Source organism: Trichechus manatus, unplaced genomic scaffold, assembly GCF_000243295.1.
Source record: "Trichechus manatus latirostris isolate Lorelei unplaced genomic scaffold, TriManLat1.0 scaffold00092, whole genome shotgun sequence".
Lineage (NCBI taxonomy): Eukaryota > Metazoa > Chordata > Mammalia > Sirenia > Trichechidae > Trichechus > Trichechus manatus.
Genome location: NW_004444028.1, coordinates 6,037,435 through 6,050,839, shown reverse-complemented (window position 1 = coordinate 6,050,839; position 13,405 = coordinate 6,037,435). Strand labels below are relative to the sequence as shown.

Genomic DNA, 13,405 nt, shown 5'->3' with positions numbered 1-13,405 from the left:
GCTGCTCCTCCCTGTGTTTTCACAGTCACTCTCCTGGCTCCCCGCTGGACACATGCAGTCACGTGCATGTTAGTTACCCAGCCTTCTGTCCTGTGCACCGCTGACAGCATAGTGCCGCCAAGCTCTCCACAGGCCGCCAGCACTCCTGGTTGAGCACATGGAGTGAAGGTGTGGAGTTGGTAGCTCCCTGGACGATTCCCATGGAGGATGCTGGAGGACGCTGGAGGCCGTCATCTGCCCTCTGGGTCTGCTTTCTCCTCCTTGTGCATGCTGCTGGCTCCTAGTGGAACTCACCGTCTCCCAAACGGCCCTTTCCCGCGTCCTTGCTCCTGCTCACACTCTTCGCTCTGCCTGAGCCACCGTTTCCTCTGACACTTCCCCTGTCAGAGATGATCATGGGCTTCAAACTTTAGCCTACAAGCTGTTTTTCTCATCTCCTTTCAAATACCCTCTCTAACCCGCTGAACTATTCTCCCGCTGTGCTTCCATAGGCACTCACACCTTTATTATAGCGCTAATCACGTTGTGCTTTTATTAAATGCTGGTTTACCCGTCTCATCTTTCCTTCTAGTTCTTAATTCCCTCAAAAATATGTACCCCAGCATCTTATATATAATAGGGCCTCAGGAAATGAGAGCCGACTTAAAGCAAAGGAAAGATTATGATTTGATAGCTGTGTGTGATGGTAAAAAACTTGTTTTTCAAAACCATATGTTGAAGGAACTACTGGTCGAGAAGGCTTGAAGCCATTCACTGAGTTGACGTGTGGGATAGCTGCTGTCCTTCTGGGATGCCTTTGCCCTTACTCACGTTGCCTGACTTTTAAACCCCAAAGCAACCCGCTTCCTCCTTTGTTGATAGACACGTTTTAGTAGACTCATTTTCATATCCCAGGTCAAGGATTCTCTTTTAAGAATTCGGAGGGAAACATGATTCATGTTTCTTTGAAATCCTACATCCACCTCTCCAACAATTCAGTTCTCATCCAAGCTGTTCCTAGAAATAGCCCAAAAATCATTAAAATGTTTCTCTTTCAGGGTCTGCAAGGAATTGTGCTTCTTTTCTAAATGGTATTGAACTCAATGGTTGCACAGTCAGCAGAAGACTCTTCTCACGGGCCTTCAGTGATGAGGCTTTCCTCTCCCTCTGATTGTATATATTTTATTGTGTGGAACCAGATGTGGTGTTGAATAAATGGTCTCCTCTTTTTTTTATCAGGTTATGGTGGAGAACTCAGATTTCACTCCCTCACAAGTAGGGTGTCTGTTTACATTCCTTGCCCGCCAGCTTGCAAAACCTGACAATACACTGTTTGTAAACAGAACCCTTTTTGACCAGGTAAGTGTCTTTAACAATGAGCACCAGAATTATTTTTCTTCTGTTTGCTGTTCATACAAAAATTCACTGGACTACAGTGTTTCCTAATATGATAGACTGTTGGATGAGTGTCTCAGCAAGGAGAGGCCTGCAGGCTTCAGTTTGGATCTAAGCTAGCCTTTTTTCAGTGATGTCCTCTGGATGGTATGACTTCGCCTAATAACCTGGTATCATGGGAGTGTAGTTTGTGGAGACTGGTTTATAGAGATTCTCTTGTTTCAATTCTTCTGTTGCTTTATATTGTGTAGAATTCTTTACACAAGATTTTTCCAGTTTAAGAATCGCCCCGATAGTAAGACTTTGGTGATGATCATCAGAGGAGAGATTGCTTTTGGAAGATTGGAAATTACTTACAGATGACCTGGTCTCTGCAGGTCTCCTGCATTTCTATAGGTGTAAAGAAAATACTTTTATTCTGAAGAAATAGTAGCTAATAATGACTAGCAGCTGTTGAGCACTTCATGGTGCCAGGCACGCTCCAGAGCTTTATTCCTGCCACTAGCTCTGAAATGGATACCGTTGTTATCCCCATTTTGCAGATTAGGAAGCTAAAGGCTGGAGAGATTAAGTAACTCATCCAAGGGCATACTAAGTAAGGGCTGTTACCAGCAGTAAGTGTTATTACTAAACATTAATAAAGTTAGGATTCAAATTTAGGTGACCTGACTCCAAAATGTATGCTTTGCGTGCTCCATGGTATCATGCAACTTCAAGTGAAGGTATATAAATGTTGCTGCCTTCTAGTCATGTTTTAAACAGTAAAGAGATGCAGGGTTCATACTGAACTGTTAAACCGTTGGTATGCCCGAGCCTGATGCTTCATGTACATAGGCCGGTCAGCCTGGGAAGATGGCACACACCTGTGGTGTTCGTTGTGGCAGAGGGAATGAATTGGCGATAATGGAGAGACAGTGACTGTTATTTTCCTTATGACAGTGTTGTGGAATACATGCTGGTGTCCAACAAAAAATACTTCTTCTTTGACCAGGTCCTTGAATTCCTCTGTAGTCCTGACGATGACTCCAGACACTCTGAAAGGCAGCAGGTATGCACGACTGGAACTCTTTTTGCTAAAGAATGAGAAAGATGACAGAGTAAGCCAGAAGGAACTCTTCTGCACTAGACATAAGGGGGAAATGGCTTTTGCCAGACCCTGATACTAAGCTACAGAAAGTAGCAATCAGAACATAGACTGGCTGGTTGTCAGAGGTGTATATGTATATATATAAAAGGAGCTTATATCAAACGATATTCTAGGCACACTGGACCCACCTTGCATAAAGCATGGCATCAGAGAGAATACTTCATCCTTCTCCATTATGTAGCAACAGTTAGTACTTATTGTACCCTGTTTTCTACCAGTGTCCTTAATCTGATAACCACTGTTGCCTGCTGTGGCCCTGTACCAGCAAGCCGCGAGATCCCTGAGTATTGGGGCATTCAGCTTTGGGGAGTGCCTTATAGCTCTGCTGAATTAGGGCTGATCGTTTCTGGAGACTGGAATCCATCAGGCCCCCTACTGATGACTGTGAGATCGTAGCTGTTTGGTTACACTTCTTTCTACCTGTGCCACCTACAAGGGTCCCTTCTGGGAGCAGATGTCTGTTAAAGCTTACCCAGTATAATTGTGAGCACTAAAAGAGTCATCCCATGTAAGATCGATAGCCACACTCTATCAGGTAAGTACACTACACAGATCAAGTATTTTGAGAGCTGTGCTGATGTTTTATGCTAATAGGGCCGAGCTGGGAGGTCGAGGCTCCGGTAAAGAACATAGCGACCCCTCTCTTCCTCTGCACAGCTACGGCCCAGTACCTGCTGCAGGCTTGGGAAAGAGAGCAGCTGTTAAAAATTTGGTTCTCTCTTTAGAGTATATTGAATACAAATAGTAAAGTGGTCCCTTAGTTTGCCATTTATTTTGTCTGTTGACAGTAAGATTGCATCTTGGTATACATGGTGTCTTAGTCATCTAGTGCTGCTATAACCGAAATACCACAAGTGGATGGCTTTAACAAAGAGAAATTTATTTCTTCACAGTAAAGTAGGCTAAAAGTCCAAATTCAGGGCGTCAGCTCCAGAGGTAGGCTTTCTCTCTCTGTTGACCTTCTCATCAGTGTTCCCCCGGACTAGGAGCTTCTCCACACAGAGACCCCGGGTCCAAAGGATGCGCTCTGCTCCTGGCATTGCTTTCTTGGTGGTGTGAGGTTCCCCCCTCTCTGCTCGCTTCCCTTTCCTTTTTATCTCTTGAGAGATAAAAGGTAGTGCAGCCCACACCCTAGGGAAACTGCCTTTACGTTGGATCAGGGATATGACCTGGGTAAGGGTGGTGTTACAATCCTACCCTAATCCTCTAACATAAAACTACAATCACAAAATGGAGGACAACCACACAATACCGGGAATCATGGCCCAGCTAAACTGATACACACGTTTTCTGGAGGACACAGATCAATCCATGACAGTGGCCTAGCCAAGTTGACATACAATCTTAGCCATCACGTGTGGTATTTCTATATAAAATGATAAGTTTTTTTACGTAAATAACTGACTTAAGCAGAAATAAAACCCAACTCTAAATGTAAAGGTTAAACTTTGAAAAGTAGTCATGGTACATTAATCATAGTACTGCCAGTCTCCTTTGAGATGATCTGGTTTTCCCTCCTCGTTTTAAAAATATAGGAAACTGATGAAGTAAGTTGCTCAAGGTTGTAGTTAAGATTAGAACCCAGTTCCTTCCCTTCTAATCCAGCACTCTTTCCCTTGTACCATTTGTTCTGTATCAGATTTGTTTCTGCAGTATCTTTGAGTAATTTCCAGTGGCGTGCTGATAACTGCTTAACAAGGGGCTTACCAAGAGTAGTTCCAATCTGAGTGTTGGCTGATAGTTGCATTTATATAAACAAATAAGACGAACGTGACACAGTGAAGACTTGTTTCAGAACTTCATTTATTCTTCAAGGACATGACTTCTTGGCTGAATCAGATAACAATTTGGAAATACTAGAAACATATTTTCTCAGTGTTTTGGTGCTCTTTCCAGTATAACCACTACAGACACGCACGCTTTTATTCCAATTGCCTTATTCGCGTTTTCTCCACCACTTTCTTAGCCAGGGATTGGCAAGCTTTTTCTATAAAGGGCTAGATAGTAAATTCTTTAGGCTTTGTGAGCCATATATAGTCTCTGTCACATATTCTCGTTTGCTTGTTTGACAACCCTTTAAAAAGGTAAAACTATTCTCAGCTTATTGGCCTTATAAAATAAGGCCGTGGTCAATAGTTTGCTGATGATCAACACAGCAATAAATCAAGCCCTAATTTATAGCATTTGCCAGTGTCCATGGCCAATTTCAACATACCAGCATGATTTATCACTGAACCTGCAGCTGGGAAAAGATGGGTAGTAACACATCTATATTTCCACCATGGGTAGTAACACACCCTTATATAATATTTCCACCATACAGATAGTGTAAATAACCTCCAGAGCATAGATAACGACAGAGTATAATAAAATAATCAGGAAGTGGTGAGTTTTGAGTATCACTTTTACCATTGTTTTTCATATAATTTATTTAATTGTAAATTTGTATAATTTGATTTTTAATCATGGCCGTGTTGAACAACCAGGGTCTTGGTTTCCTGGTGCTGCTGTAACAAAAATACCACAAGTGGATGGCTCTAAAGAACAGAAACGTGTCTTCTCACAATTCTGGAGGCTAGAAGTCCAGATCAGGGCATCGGCTCCAGGGAAAGTCCCTCCCTTGTCTCTTTCTGCTTCAAGACACCCCTCAAAAGGGATTAGGATTAGGACCCACCCTACTCCGGTGTGACCTCATTAACGTAGCAAAAGAAAAACCCTGTTTCCAAACAGGGTCACATTCACAGGCACAGGGGTTAGCACTTCAACTGTCGTTTTGGAGGGACACAATTCAGTCCGTAACGGCCAGCTTGCAAAGTTTCTAAAAATGTGACCGTCAGTTCTGGTGAGTTGGTAAGGCTGGCTCCAGCGCCGGCACTTCTGTTCTATCCTTCCACACGGCGGCTTCCAGCAGATGTGACTCACTCTGTGTTTGTTCTATGACCACATGGTACTGCTTAAAGTGGGTTCCGTTGGAGTTCTGAAATGTATCGTTTGGGTAGGTTTTATTTCTTTTCTGCCTTTTTAAAAATTTATTTAACTTGAAAGTAAGCAATTTACTGTGTTAGACAAATACTTGGTAAAATGGCTTCCTGGAGTTCTGAGAAGGGTCGTGTCACTCTGCATCCTGAATTTAAATACAAGAGAGAACTGTCTGGTGTTGCTCTAATGACTCTTTGTTTTGTTTTTCTTTTTTTTTTAAATAGTATTTTATTGTGTTTTTGGTGAACATTTACACAGCAGTTTAGGTTCCCATTCAACAATTTTCACAAGTTGTTCAGTGACATCGGTCCCATTCTTCACAATGCGTGAACATTCTTGTCATTTCCGTTCTGTTGTTCCATTTCCATTAAGCCAGTTTCCCAGTTTCCCTGCCCCCTTACCTTCTCATCTTTATTTTAAAGTGATTGTTGACCGTTGGGTCTCATACAGGTGATTTCCCCCATATGTGCAGAGTAGAACTGCTCTCTTTAGGGTAGTTTTTTGAGGTCATCCTGGTCACCTTTTTCACTCAGCTACTTAGTGTGGTAAAAATTAATTATAAGGGCCCCAGTATTTAAGTAGAAAAATGAACGTGTGAACACAGATACTGCCTGTGGACATCAGGCTTCAAAGCACCATAAAACGTGAAAACACCAGACACTCACTTACTTCTGGGACAAACACTCACTTCTGGGACAAAAACTCACTTCTTGGGACAAACACTCACTTCTGGGACAAAAACTCACTTCTGGGAAGGCTGCACACAGGCGTTTCCAACTTGGTGGGGGGTCAGTTTAATTTTCTAATAGGGCTTTTTATACAATCAGTGTGGCATTCCTTCCATGTGTGAAAGACAGAACTCATTTATCTTTTTATAAGACTTACATATGATATAATCAGCATTGTAACGCCAGCCTAACGTCTTGCTTCTGTAAAAGCAAACCAAACATCGTCAAGAAGGAAGACACACAAAATACAACTTACAGTCGGCATGGCTGAATGCGTTCTGAAAGAGGTAGTCATTAAAAATAAATTCCAACACGTTTTCACTCGTTTATCTTAAATGTTCAGGTCCTTTTAGAATTGCTGCAGGCTGGAGGCATAGTTCAGTTTGAAGAGAGTCGGCTCATCCGCATGGCAGAGAAAGCTGAGTTGTAAGTTGCTTTGAAACCGTTTATTAGTTTCCCATAAAACTATTACGTTTCTCTAATTTGAAACCCAGCCTGTTAATGCGTTGCTGCTTTTTTAATATGAAAAGATTATGCACTTAACAACAAAACCTAAATGTGAAAGTTTTTGCCTTTCAGTTTAAATCTAGGAATTAGTAAAATATGCAGAAATTGACAGGTAAATTTAAAGTGTTTAATTATTTTACTTAAAATATCCATGGTACTTTATAGATTTTTAACAGGTATATATGTTATAAACAATGCAGAGTTAACAGCAGGTAAGATGCAAGATGCTTATTCCACTGCTGTTTATCTAGTTTGTTGAATGTTGTTTTATTTGACGTATTTAATTCTGAACAAAGACTCTTCGTATAAAATTTTTGCAGATCAGTAATGGATATCTAGTATATCGACTATGTCTTACATGACACAGTGTTGCTTTAACATTTCTTTTGTACCAAGCTTTGAAATTCCTTACAAGCATGGTACTCAGCAGCTTCTTAAACCTATATTTAGAGGAATGGCAGATACATACATATCTCCCTTAGACGCTGTATCTTCATTTAACAGAAGTCACATCTACTGTACTCATTTCTCTTAATACTGACCTATACGCCTGAGAAAGCGTCTCAAAGCAATAAAGCTAATAACCACCTGCCTGTTCAGTACAATGAAGTTTTTCCTTTTACATTCTAGCTATCAAATTTGTGAATTTATGTATGAACGAGAACACCAGTATGACAAAATTATTGATTGCTACTTACGTGACCCACTGAGAGAGGTGAGTTAAGAAACTGATGTACCCTTTTTTCTTACTCAGTTTTCTTTTTTTCCTTTACTGAGTAAAGAATAACTGTTCAGTAATTATAACTGTTTAAAAGAAATATTTGGACACTCCAAGGTTTTCTTCATTTATTTAACAGCTTTTTATTGTGTGTGGGTGATGAGCCAAGTACACGTTGACAGTGAAAACAAATAGAGTCCCTGCAGTCTTGGAACTTAGAGTTTAGTGAGGGAGTCTGACAGTAAACAAACAAACAAAAACCGAAATCTGTAATTACAAGTTGTGGTAAGGGCTGGGAAAGATAAAACAGGAGACAACTTTAGAGGCTGATGGGAGAACTAACTTACACAGACCAAGCAGAGAGGTAATCTCAGAGGAAGTGACATATCAACCGAGGTCTGGAATTTGAGGAGAAGCCAGCCAAGCAAAAAGTGAAGGGAAAAGTGCTCCAGGACAAGGAACAGTATATGCAAAGGCCTTGAGGTGAGAAAAATGTTGACATGTTCAAGGAACTGAGTAGAGATCGCATAGCTGAAGTGAAGATCAGCAGAGCTGGAGCCTAATAGACAAGGGCGAGACTGGTTTAAGATGAAACTGGGAATGTGGACGGGAACCACCAAAGGCAAAAGTCCAGTGTTCACTCGTTAGGTTATTGGAGGTCAATAACTGAGACCCAGATTAATTGGAACAGGTATGTAACTTTTAAGAGTGTACTCTAAACAATTACTTTTTCTCTTTAGTGTCTGTTATCCATCAGTTAACTACCTCCAAGTGGTTTTCTATGTCCAAATACTAGATGTTTACCAAGACTAGCACAGATACTAGATCGTGACTAAATATTGCATGAGTGAATAAGCGGATAAATCCTATTGTCTTGTGCTCTTCAGGAAGAAGTCTTTAATTACATTCACAATATCTTATCCATCCCTGGACACAGTGCAGAGGAGAAGCAGGCTGTATGGCAGAAAGCAATGGATCATATTGAGGTACTGATTCAACAAAAATTTTCAGACTTCCCCATTTGAATGCATATCTCCTAAATTAACTTTATGCTAACCAAGCAGTGGCAAGTATCATATTATTCAGTTGATTTGCTTGAAGATTATAGTTGTTTTCATATAATTTATTCCATCCTATATTTGCATTCATAAAGCCTGTGTTGTATATTGGAGCCCTGGTGGCTCAGTGGTTAAGAGCTCGGCTGCTAATGAAAAGGTCCACTGTTGAAATCCACCAGCTGCTCCTTGGAAACTCTGGGAAGCAGTCCTACCGTGTCCTGTAGGATTGCTGTGAGTCAAAATCAACTCGACAGCAATGGGTTTGAGATGTCATATACAGTTTATTATGTTACAGCTTCTGAAACTAGCCCATGTTCAGTCAGCTGGGGACAAACTGTAATATTAGTGGGTTTTCACAAAGTTCTTAGAAGGATTCTGACAGTACTTCTGGTCTTTTTCCCGGATAGGTGATGGGAGCCATTCCCTCGAGTCACCCAGTAAAACTGTAGAAATGTTCCTGCAGTGAGTGGCTCTCTGTGTACTTCCTTCCCTTGGGTAACAGGACGGTGAAGCTGACCTCGCCCGGCCAGCTGAGTCGCTGATTTTGTTTGTGCGTGCTGTTTTCCGGGAATTCAAGAGTTCACTTCAGTATTGGAACAAAAAGCTCCTTTTAAAAAACCTGCACGTAGATGCGTAATGAAGAGACTAATACACGTCCTGCGTTCTGAAAGAGACTCAGAATCCCCCCCTTAGTGTGGTTGACTGGGGTGCATAGCATACCGTTTACCTCAGAAACCATCAGAGCTGGTGGTTTTGTTGAAATCCGTTCTGTTTTGTGGGTCCTTGATTACTGACAAAAAGTAGTGAGGAAGGAAGCCGAGGCAGTCCTGTTTTGGGAAGTAACCTTTATTATCTACAGAGTTTCTTTTGTTCTTCACATAGCAAGGATCCAGTGGAGGGACAGCTTTTGGTGATGGCTTGAGAGATGTGGTGACAGATATGATTACCCACCATGTTTTAAAGTTTCTTACACCACTGAAAAATGTTAAGAAAGGGTGAGCTCTGAAACGTTGAGAAAGCATTGCACGTTATTGGAATACCTTCTTGTTTTAGTTGCTGAAGGTTGTAAAAGTGTGGAAAGATCAGGTACGTGAAGAGGAACTTCAGTGAAACATCTGGTGTGAACGGTGTTGGTCAGTCATGAGAAGTCTGGTCTGAAGTCATCTCCACACTTCCGTGGACAGGGTTGAGAACGCAGAGTTATTTGATGCTATCACATTCCTTCTAACAACAACGTGAATGTATCTTGATGAAAGAACCCAGCAGGACCTTCTCCTATTTTGGGTTTTATCTTTTTTCCCTTCATTCTGTATTCTTTTTCCTTTCATCATCCTCTGTATGTCTCCATGGTTACATTCTGGCTCATTCTTCTTCTCACCTCATCTGCATTATGCAGTGGTCCATGCACATGGGCTCCAGACATCCAGAAATGAAGCCATGTCTCTCTGCACAATGCGAAACGTGAGGAATTAATCAATGAGCAAACAGAGTACTCAGCAGAAAACTCAGGCTAGAGAAGCAAGATGCATTTTGCTGCACAACAGTTATTTCTGCTGAGTATTTTCCCCACATCTGCACATTCTTTCACCTTGACCCTTTTAGTATCTCTTAAGGCCACTGTTAAATACATAGACTTTTTGATGAAGGACTCCTGTGTCGTCAGTGATGTAAATGAAATGAAGATTAAATGCATTGCCATGTGTGCATTAGTGGTCCTTAACACTTTCGGGATTATAGACCTCTTTTGAGAATCTAACGAGAGGTTCGGACCTGTACCTTGTAATATTGCGCACGTGCATAGACACATCATTTTGTTCACAAATTTCAGGTATCACCCACTGAAAAACCAGCCCACTGCCATCAAGTCGATTCCGACTCATAGCGACCCAACAGGACAGAGCAGAACGCCCCATAGGGTTTCCAAGGCTGTAAATCTTTATGGAAACAGACGCTACATCTTTCTCCCAAGGAGCAGCTGATAGGTTCAAACTGCCAACCTGTCGGTTGGCAGCCGAGCGCTTTAACCACTGCACCACCAGGGCTCCTTTTCAAGTATTACCCTTAAAAAAAACCCATTGCCATTGAGTCGATTCCGACTGATAGCAACCCCATAGGACAGAGTAGATCTGCCCCCATAGGGTTTCCAAGGAACAGCTGGTGGATTTAAACTGGCAACCTTCTGGTTAGCAGCCGAGCACTTAACCACTGTGCCACCAGGGCTCCTCAGGTATCACAGACCCCCCCTAAGCTGTTCGCAGATGACGGGCTGTGGACCCCAGGAAGGAGTCTCTGGTTTAGACAAGTTTTCTAACATGGACAAAGCATATTTCATTAGATTTTTTTTTTTATATTTTTTATTTTGAAATCTAAAAAATATCCAGAAAAGTGTATAAAACAAATGAACAGTTTAATAAAAAATTAAAAAGCAAACACGCAAAGTCCAGGTCAAGAAATAGAATACTCCCAGTACCCAGACTCTTCCCGCGCATCCTTTCCTGATCGCAAACCCTGCCTTCCTTCCGATAGACCCATTATCCTGATTTTTGTGATAATTTCTCACCTTTCTATATACTGTTACTGCACATGCATGCCTCCCTAAAATTATGTATTTTAGTTTCTCATTCTTCTGAAGTTTGTCTAAATGAAGTTATACTCTGTATTTTTTGTCTTCTTTTGCTCCGTATTTTGAGAAGTTCATACATTTTGCTGTATATAGCCGTAATTCATCTTTATTATTGTGTCGTATTTCATTTCATAAGTATATCACAGTTTATATAGCCTGCTGTTGATGGACATTTGAGATGTTTTGGGTTTTGACTTTTAGAATTAGTCCATCCGTGATCATGCGTGTGTATCCGTCTTCAGCACAGCTGCATGCATTTTTCTGGAAGAGTGGTTCTCAGTCTGTTCCCAGAACAGCGTTACAGCATAAGCTGAGAGGGAATTTGACAGAAATGCAGGTTCAGACTTCACATCAGATATACTGGATCAGAAACTTTGGGGTTGGGCCCAGCAGTATGTGTTTTAACAAGACCTCTAGGTGATTCCGATGTGTGCTAATGTTTGATAATCTCTGCTCTAGGGTGTAATTGCTAGTTATTAGGGATGAGTATCTTAAACTTCACTAGATGACCGCATTGTATGAGGATTCCTATTGGCTGTATATCCTTGCTAGACTTTCTAATTTTGCCAGTCCAGTAATTGTGTAATGATATCTCATTGTGTTTTAAATTTGTTTTCTTAATTACTAATGATAATGACAACATTTTCATATGTTTATTGGCCATTCAGTTTTCCTCTTTTGTGATGTATCTTTTCAAGTCTTCTGCCCACTCTTCTATTTGAATGTCTTTTGGACTTATTGATTCGCCGGAGTTCTTTATATATCATGGATGTAGGTTTTTTTCAGTGATGTGTGTTGCAACTGTTGTCTCCCGCTCCGTGACTTTTCCTTTCAATTCTTTTATGGTTCTTTTAAAGAAAAAGTTTTATTTTTTCCCCTAAGTGGTCAGAATGATCCATTTTTCCCTCTGTAGTTGAGGAGATATCCCAATATGTTACCATCTAAAAGGTTTCTTGTTTTGTTTTCATCATTAGATCTTAGGTCCACCTGAAAGCAATTTTGTATATGGTGTGAGTCCGATTAATTTTTCTTTTAAAGTAAATGGATTCTCAATTGTGCTAGGAACAGTAATTTTAAAAGGTTGCCTTTCCCCATTGCTCAATAGTGCTACCTTTGTTATATGTATATGGAGTGTCTATAGGCTTGGTCTATGTTTCTGGGCCCTCTTATTTCGTTGGTCTATTTGTCCCTGCATCAATACCACGATTTTATACGTTGTAGCTTTATAATAAGTCTTGGTATCTTTAAGAGGGTCTTGTTTTTTCTTGACCTTTTGTACTTCCAAAGGCATTTTAGAATCAACTTGTCAAGTTCCACCAAAACATTTTTTAAAAATCTTATGACTCGGATGGGCAGTACATTGAATCTATCAATCATTTTGAAAATATTTGACATCTTTCCAATGTTGAGTCTTCCAGTCTATGACTACATAGTCTAATCCTTTATTCAGTATCTTTCTATAAAGTTTTATAATTTTCTCTGTAGAGGTCTTCAATCCTTTGTTAGGTTTACTTTCACAACTTTATACTTTTTGATAGTCTCATAAATGGTATTTTTAAAAATGTCATTTCCAACATAAGTATAATGTTTACTATTCGGATTTTAATGGAGGTTCCCTTCTATTTTAGTTCACTAAAGGTTTTCTCATGAGTGGATTTTGAATTTTTTCTCCCTTACTCTGTTTTTGTGATAAAATTTATTGATTGACTCTCTTGAATTCTGCAGATATGTCCAACTTGATTCTGATTCTTTTTATTCATTGTTGAACTTAGCTTGCTAGTATTTTATTTAAGATGTTAGATCAATGTTCATGGTTAAATCATGGGTCTGTGATTCTCCTTTGGGTTTTGGTATCAAAACTTTGCTTTCCTCATAAAATGAGCTTAAGAACATTCCTTTTTTCTGTTCTGGAAGAGGCTATTTAATTTTGGAATTATTTTTTTCTTAAATGGTTATTAGAACTTTCCAGTGAAACTGTTTAGGGCTGGAGTTCTGTATGGAAAGATTTCTGATGACTCACCCATTTTCCTTAATGGTTAAAAATCAGTTCAGGTTTTCTGTTCTTGAGTCAGTTTATTAAATTATATCTTTCTAGGTATTTATCAGTATTGTCTAACTTAAAAAATTTTGGCATAAAGTAATTGATTGTGGTCTCTTTTATATCCTTTTATAGAAGATCTGTGGCAATAGCCCCTTTTGCATTTATGATATTGGTTAGCTATATTGCATAAAAGTAGTACAAGCTACAGTGATGTGTGTCAGTTAATTATT

The 13,405-nt window shown here is 40.2% G+C and overlaps 1 protein-coding gene across 5 annotated transcripts in view; it reads left to right on the top strand.

Moving 5' to 3' along the window:
* VPS8 (VPS8 subunit of CORVET complex) overlaps window positions 1–13,405 on the top strand; it is a 227,130-nt gene that overhangs the window by 107,010 nt on the left and 106,715 nt on the right. For all 5 annotated transcript variants that reach the window (XM_023736800.1, XM_023736796.1, XM_023736798.1 and 2 more), the window contains exons 29-33: window positions 1,219–1,338; window positions 2,366–2,422; window positions 6,572–6,654; window positions 7,366–7,450; window positions 8,341–8,439. In XM_023736800.1, the coding sequence (XP_023592568.1) occupies window positions 1,219–1,338; window positions 2,366–2,422; window positions 6,572–6,654; window positions 7,366–7,450; window positions 8,341–8,439 (444 nt within the window). The remainder of the gene's footprint in view (window positions 1–1,218; window positions 1,339–2,365; window positions 2,423–6,571; window positions 6,655–7,365; window positions 7,451–8,340; window positions 8,440–13,405) is intronic.